This window comes from Lygodium microphyllum, chromosome 5 (genome assembly GCF_053477565.2).
Source record: "Lygodium microphyllum isolate KBCC chromosome 5, Lygodium_microphyllum_v1.1.10, whole genome shotgun sequence".
Taxonomy (NCBI): Eukaryota; Viridiplantae; Streptophyta; class Polypodiopsida; order Schizaeales; family Lygodiaceae; genus Lygodium; species Lygodium microphyllum.
The window spans coordinates 91,411,360-91,419,539 of NC_141139.1; the positions used below are offsets into that span (position 1 = coordinate 91,411,360).

General features: G+C 40.9%; 1 protein-coding gene across 8 annotated transcripts in view; it reads right to left on the bottom strand.

Annotated features, from left to right (window-relative positions):
* The window catches only part of LOC148036130 (GTP-binding protein-like protein), a 105,247-nt gene extending 100,474 nt beyond the window's left edge, over positions 1 to 4,773 (bottom strand). For 4 of the 8 annotated variants that reach the window (XM_087678125.1, XM_087678126.1, XM_087678127.1 and 1 more), the window contains exon 1: positions 4,556 to 4,773. In XM_087678125.1, the coding sequence (XP_087534251.1) occupies positions 4,556 to 4,597 (42 nt within the window). In that variant the 5' untranslated portion in view covers positions 4,598 to 4,773. The remainder of the gene's footprint in view (positions 1 to 4,555) is intronic. The other 4 variants (XM_087678130.1, XM_087678129.1, XM_087678132.1 and 1 more) reach the window with 2 other exon arrangements.
* Positions 4,774 to 8,180: the final 3,407 nt, after the last annotated feature.

The window sequence follows — 8,180 nt, forward strand, 5'->3', positions numbered from 1 at the left end:
GGTGGGTTGTGCATCAGAACAAGGCTGTGGCGAGTGTGGGCGTGTAAGAAAGGAGAAGATTTGCTGAAGCTGCTACTGGTTTTTGCTGTTAGAGAAGGAAGAAAGCTGCATTTTGGGCCTTGGAGTGCAGATTTTACCTTTTTATCGCCTCCGACGAGGGAAGGAGCAGGATGAGCAAACCATAGCCTTAGTAGGCTGTATTTTCACAGTCAATGGGGACTGCTCTTTGTGTTTTGTGCAAGCACTGTACATGAAGATGTCTTCTGAGACTGAGACAAAGTTTCAGGCATCTTATCAGCTCTTCCATCACATCAAAAGCTCAATGGCGAGAACTACCGCATTTGGCAGGTCATGATGCTTGCCATCCTGGAGTCCTATGATTTGGTGGAGCTTGTTATGGAGGCTATTCATTGCCCTTCTTTGCAAGACGAGTCTAGACTCTCGTCCAATGAAAAGGTGGAGTTGGCAAAGGCTCAGGCACATCGGGGTAAACTCAATGCTCGCATTCGCTCATTTTTCTCTCTCATGTACTATAGTTGTTATCTCTCATATTGAGCATTTGACAGTTGCTCGAGAGATATGGCTAGAGCTTGATCAGATGTACAATCGGATGACCATCATAAAGCACGCTTCTTTGGAAGTGCAGATGCAGACAATGAGTGTCAATAAGTCATCTTCCATGCGGGAGCATATTAACAAGCTGAGGTAGCTTCAAAATTCAAATGCAGATACAAAACGCAAGGAAGATGATGACTTCTGAAGACATGGTATCCACTCTTCTTTCACAGTTACTGCCCCACTTCAGCAGTTTTTATTCCGCCTTGATTGCTTCAGAGCGGTCTGAGACTCTTCAGTGGGAAGAGTTGGTTCCTATAGTCTTGGACCAAAAGAAGCAATTGAAAGGAACCAATGCTTCGAAATCTGAGGCCTTGGGTGGTTAGTCCTCTCAGAAGAAGGGGAAGGACCAAAAGAAGAAAGAGGAGGACAAATGTAAGAAGGACAAAAACAAGGAGTCTACTTGTCACATTTGTGACCAAGTCATTGGAAGAAGGATTGCCCTGACAAGGAGAAGAAGGAGAAGAAGAAGAAGGAGAAATCTTCAAAGGATTCCGGAGCGGTGGTTGCTCCCTCATCAGCTACTTTCCTCCACTTGGAGAAGGTTGAGGATTCGCCCCAGATGGCTTCTGATGTTGCATTGATGGCTCCATACACTTAGGAGTGGATTGTTGATAGTGGTGCTTCCCGACACATGACTCCTTCTCAACAGGTGTTGCTCATTTACGGCCTTCGCATCGCCAGATTCTCATTGGTGACAGTTCATTTATTATATATATTTCCAGATCTACGTGGTAGTGCCCATACATCTAAGGTACTTTATGTGCCAACTTTGGGATACCATCTTCTTTCGGTACACAAAATTTGTGCCCTTGGCCTTTTGGTCGAATTTGATGTGGCGGATTCATAATCAAGGATCAAGACAAGTTCTTTCTTTAGGTTATGAGGAGAATGGAGTCTATAAGTTGCGGTTTTCTTATGCCTTGACTTCTCTTCTTCTTACCGCACACACCCAGTCCGAGCTTTGGCATGATCCATTTGGCCACCTCAATTATGATTACCTTCGGAATGCGTCAAAGGGACAGTTTGTGTGAGGTTTGTCAAATATTGTGGTGAGCCAACAACCTTGTGTATCCTGCATCCATGGGAAGCAGACTCGTGATGTTGTTCCTAGCAAGGCTTCCAGACGGTCTTCAGTACCCTTAGCTTGTTTCTACCAATCTTTGTGGACCAATGAGGACGGAATCCCTTCACGGCGGAAGCTTGTATTTCATGCTCATTGTGGATGCTTATAGCAAGATGACCTAAGCTTATTTCTTAAAGCTGTCGGAGGCTTTCTCCAACTTTTAAGGATTAGTTGCTCTTTGAGGAGAACCGATAGGGCCACAAGTTGAAGACCTTACGATCGGATAAGGGCAAAGAATTTGTTTCTAATGAGTTTGGTCGTTTTTGTGTAGATCGTGGTATTCACGAGGAGTTTGCCAATACAAACTGTTAGCGATCAAGTCCTGGATGGCCGTACAGGCGCCACGTGGTAGCCTAGTCGGACTGACCAGTCGGACAGCCACGTGGCAATCCGACTGTACTGTACCAGTCAGCTGCATTTAATGCAGCCGACCTGCAATTTCTGGGCGCATTCTAGCTAGCTATTTATAGCCGATATTCTGCACAATCTTCCACACTTCTGTTTGCAGATTATAGGCTGGAGAACTTGCAGACTGCAGCGTACTTCGAGGTGAACAGCAAGTTGCATTGTCGAGGTGGAGACACGCAGTCCTGCGCACTGCGCCCGTGTACATATCTGCATATCTTTGTATACAGCACACTTTATACAGCAGATCTTCATCTTCCATTGTCTCTTTCTCTCTCTCTCTTCTCTCTGCATTCACTCTCTCACTCAATCTCGGTCCCATGCTTCCGCATCAACATTCTCTCTCATCTCCCAACCTTTCTCTCAAGGTAAGATAACCATCACATCTATAGTCTTGATACATTCTTTGGGCAGCCAACAAGTACTCAATTGACCAATACCTCGGCAACTTTGGGGTGGGACGTCTCCATGCATCCACGAGGTGAGCCACACTTGCAATACCTTTCCGGTTCCAAATTTGGGCCTAAGAGGGGGTATTAAGATTTAAAAATAGCATTTCTCATAGGACCTTAATTAGCTCATTTAAACAGTCCCTAAACTCAAACTTTAATTCTAAGAGGAGTTTCTATGTTTGATAAGCAAATTCTCCCAGTTTGGCTGATTCCTCATCTACAAATAGATGTTGTGCTCTGTCACTTGCATCCCGGTTATTGAGTTCACCACTCAGTTTATTACTCCTTCCATGTGGCTGTCTTGCCTCTCCATCGACTGCTGCCACCTTCTCCAGCACCTGGCACCCTGATTTCAGCTGCCACCCAGCCATCTGGAGACCTGCCCATGCTGCATTCACTGCTCTGGACAGACTCCACATCAGCTGCAGCCCCAATATTTGCCTTTCCAGCTGCCACCCTGATCAGATTTGGTGCTGGACAGCTGCATTTTTTGGGATCTTTTTTTCTGGGACTATTTTCAGAATCTAGAATATTCGATAAACTGTAGGACAATCAGCTCAAAAAGTTCTATAAAAGAGACTGATTGTGCACTGCCACTTTCATCCCTAGTTTGCACACTCCTGTACCAGCCATCCTAGCTCTTACCACTACTCCAAACTAATCACCATCTTTCTCAGTCCCCTCTCTTCATCGTCATCATTTTATTCATCAGCGATCAATCCAGGCTGCTGCCCTGCAGTCCAGACATACATAGCTGCTGTCGCCTGCTATCTCTGCATCTAATGCTGCTGTGTTTTCATTCACAGCCTCCTCTATCTGCTGTGTTTCAGTACCAGGCACATCTCCCTACTCTAGAGGCTGTCGCTAGGCTGCTGTTTGCTGTATTTTGCCATCCCAGCCTCTCATTCACAGCTGCATTTGCATCCTGGCCTGCTGCCTTGCAGTTGCCAGCCCTCTGTCAGCACGCGTAACCTCGTCATCTTTGTTGCTGCCAGAGTGGTCCCGATCAGATTTTGACTTCAAGATTGGTGGTTCACTGCATGGGACAGTCCTCATCATCTTTGCTCCATCTTTGCTGCTGCCAGAGTGGTCCTCATCAAATTTCAGCTTCAAGATTGGTGGTTTGCTGCATGGGACATTCCTCGTTGTCGTCACTGCTGCTAGAGTGGTCCCTATTAAATTTCAGCTTCAAGATTGGTGGTTGGCTGCACTTGAGATCCATTCACAGAATAAATGTAGCATGGAGGATTCTTAATCATGCGTGCGGTTATACTCTTAGTATGCACAATGGTCACCCATGAGTCCTGCTTCAAACTAGCAGCATCTGAAGTTGGTTTACAAAAGGAATATGTGTGATGAAACAATCAGACGGCATCATTCAAGGGAGGTACTATATGAGATACATTGGGCTTTACAGTCTAGTAGGTCCACTCAAACCTTCGAGATTAAGCATTTCTACAGAGTCTTAGAGGAATTGGAGGCTAGAATACAAGTGAATTCTATTGCTCAAAACTCATTGATATAGCTTCACTGTTCCTGCATCGAGCAGGCGACGATACTGAAAAACTTCATTCCAATGGCATGATTCAAGGGAGATAACTATGGCAGGAAGAACGAAAGGGCTTTACAGTCTAGGAAGTACACTCAAAGCTCCAGCATTGAACTATTTCCATGGAAATAGGACTATGATCGATAAATGACTCGATACTAAAAATTTTGGCACTGGATGGTGAATAATGGCATCATTCAAGGGAGATACAATGGCAAGGGGAATAGGGCAGTAAGTACACCCAAAGCTACGACATTAACTATTTCTATCAACGGAGCAATAACAGGACTATGATCGATTGATGACTCAAAATGACGGCATTACTGTTACTGTATCAATTAAAATGCTAGAAAAGGCTGTCGATCTTCAAGATTTTTGCAAGCACAAGGGGGAAAATGGTGGTCTGACCTCATCTTCGATATCTTTGATCTTCTGCATGATGGTCGCCATGTCGACTCACTTCAGGACTGGACCTCCGCACCAGAACACCCTTCTGAACCAATTACTCACTGCATATTTTTGTGCTTCGTACAATAAGCTCCCGATTTCAAGTCCAAACCCCAACCCGAAAAACAAAAGAAATGCGTAATCGAGGTGCCAATATTGTCGAAGAACATTACCCATGTAATTTGTTCTTTTCTAGATCAAGGATCTACCATGTGAGCGTCTTAAACAATAATTATAATTGACCAATGGTTCCCATAAATACTCGTAAAATATTATATACTAGTGTTTCACATTAGGACCTATGCAAAGCGCGGATCATTAGGGGACCTATGAAACGATGATGTTCAACCTCTCTCTCTCTCTCTCTCTCTCTCTCTCTCTCTCTCTCTCTTTGCATGCTTGTATGTACGGGCGCATGCACACACACATCTTGTGCACCTAAGTGCATCTGTGCATGCGTGCGTGTGCAAGTGCATCTATGCATGTGTGTGTGTGAAAGTGATAGTCACATAACCATCTAAGATCAGTCTTATATGGCACTAAATCCAAAGGATTCTAGGACATACAAAAGGTACAAGTGTCTCATGACACATTAAGGCTACTTCTCACTTAGATACATTAATTAAGAGTGATTCAAGAATTTAACACCTAGCTAGCTCAGTGGATTGGCTATGTGGTGGAGAAGACATGGCTACTTGGTAGAGAAGGCATGGCTCCAATAGTCTCTTGACTCCATAAAGCTTGGGTACCTTAGTGGGTTGGCTATTTGATAGAGAAGGCATGACTCTAGTAGTCGCTTGACTCCATAAAGACTAAATCTAAGTAAATTTTAGAGAGGAAAATGACACAATATTAGTTAGAAAATCAATATGAAAATATCATCTATTAGTCGGCCCATCCTTTTCGAAAAGTGAGTCGCTAGAAAAATGGTAATAGATTGAGCTTTCCCATTTTCCTTACTAGATCCATGTTGTGCATTACTTGCATTATCTTTAGTTTCTTCAACCATAAAATCAATGGATTTTGTAATTTATCTATCTAAAATTAGTAGTAAATATTGTTTATCATCAAGTTAAATGATCGACTTTTTTGGGCACCACCTCCACAAGATCATTCATGTTCAGATTTCCCTTTTCAAGGACTTGAATTGTTATACCCAAACCAGAATGCATCTTTTTTTTTTAAATTAACACTTGTAGAGTCTACTAGCTTACTTGACTAAACACAAGAAGACATTATGATTTTCAAACACAATTCAATTGGCATTTCATTTTGCTCCATGTCCTTTTAGACTAGTATCAGTGCCAATTATTCTTTAGTTGCTCTTTTCTCTTCCAAAGCTATCTACAATTAGTCTTAGTGCCAACTATTCTTCAACTACTATTTTCTCTTTCAAAGCTATCTACAATTTATAATTCAACTCATGCACCTTACTCTATAGTGTCCCTACTTGTATGAAATAACTATCTCTATATTCCATTACATCTTCTAATGGCTTTGAAATAAAGGATCCTTGTAATACCTCGTAATGACTTCTAGTTATTAAACACAACCTTCAAATTATTATGTCTAGACTTGTATCATCATTAGATAATCTCTCATATCTTGTTGTTCTACTATTGTAATCACTATGCCCTCTACTTCTACATCTAGCCCACTAAATTTTTGCTTCTCAACATCAAGAAAATGACTAAATCTTTTATTCAATAGCTCCACTTTAGTTTGTAGACTTGCATTTTGTGGAGTTGAAGCTTACATTTCTTCTACTAGCTTCACTTCTAATTCATTTGTCCACTATTTAAAGATTCTACTCAACAACTTACATTTTATGAGTTGTTATTGCATAGATTATAGCTTGTCCTATACTACTTGCAACTCTTGAGTGTACTTTTAATAGAGATCTTTTGCATGCTTGTTTAACTAATTGTTCTTCTCGACTTCTTGCCATCATCCTCTTTTAGCTTCCTCAAAATCTTGCTCATCCACCAAGGTTTTACTAAACTCCACCATAAAAATTTTAGCAAGCTTATTAAACATGGAAATCGTCAATTGGATATTTAATTCCCTAGCTAAAACATCATGAGCATTATTTTGCTCGTCCAATTCTTGTGCGATCTCTTTAATCACAACACAACTAATGGATATTAGCCTTGTTATACCCTTGGTTTCTAGTTTGACATTTCCTACTCTTGCCTTTCCATTAAGACTCTTGCTAGTTTGGCACCGCCATATTTTTAACATATTAAAAAATACCAAATGTGTCTATTATCACATTAAGTTAGCCTTGACAAGGTTGCTACATGGCATATTCAAAAGCCATCTACATGAAACTTACACAAAGCATTTTAATATTTAAAGGTATACACATTATTGACATCAAGATAATCTCCAAATTGTTCCTACATTTTCTGATATGCACTTCCACGATCTAGGGTTTTTAGTGCAAGGTAAATGAGACCCATCGGTTGTTAATTTGTCAAAGAGTTGCAACATGTTTCAAGCTTTACCATTCAAACTCCTCGTTACTTTTATCTACGATGAAGCATACATGTTATGTTCGCATTTATGCTAATGCAATCAATCATAATCCCAATACCCTATTTTCTTCAACTAGCTTCATGTGTCCTCATCTTCAACATAAATGACTATATTCATGTATTCATAATAAGCTTACTTACCAACCAAAAATAAAATCATTGCAATGACCTCCTTTGGGTTATGTTAGGTAGTTTCTTTCATCATGTGCTTATCACTGGAGAAAGCGCCAACCACGTGCAATGCACTAGTGCATTTTTCTTAGATGGTTGCAAATTTTTGCCATAGCTATGGCATGGGTGATTGGATAAAAGTAAACAACTATCACAAATAATTCAGTCACAAGAGAGAAGAGAACTTTGCATAGACAAGGTTATGGCCTTCCATAAAAAACAATGATCTTTATTGACAAGCAATTTCACATAGTTACATGCAAGGTATCATTGGTGAAAAATACATCTACGGAAATTCGGGGTTTGTATCTCAAATGTTATGCTAGAAGATTGATCCTAGCCTCATTCTAAATTCGTTTACTGATTGTTGACTACATTATATTGACCTTAAAAGCTATGTTGAATGCCCACAATGCATATTCAAACTTTGTGTCCCAATTCTTTCTATTTTCATCCATTATATTCTTTGAGATTCACAAAAAAAACTTATTAGGGCTCTCTACCTACCCATTGTTTTGCAAATGATATGCAACAATTTTTGTATGGAGTACCATATGTATGCTAGTTAATTCCCAAATTACCTTATTCATGAAGTGCTTCCCCTTGGTCACACAAAAATGTGGAAGGGCTGAGCAAGAGTGAGAACACAAGCAAAAGCAAGAGCTATGGAGGTTGGAGCAAGAGAGAGCAAGACCCTATGTGGGAACTCCAACATTGTGACATGTCTTTCCGTATTCTCTTGACATAATAAAAATAAAGAATAAAGTGATAGTGATGGGCAGCTCTACCACCTACAATGTACAAGTGTGCAGACAATAAGTATAAAATGAATGTAGGTAGCTAGGCACATGCAACTTTTAACCCCTTGCAACCTCCCA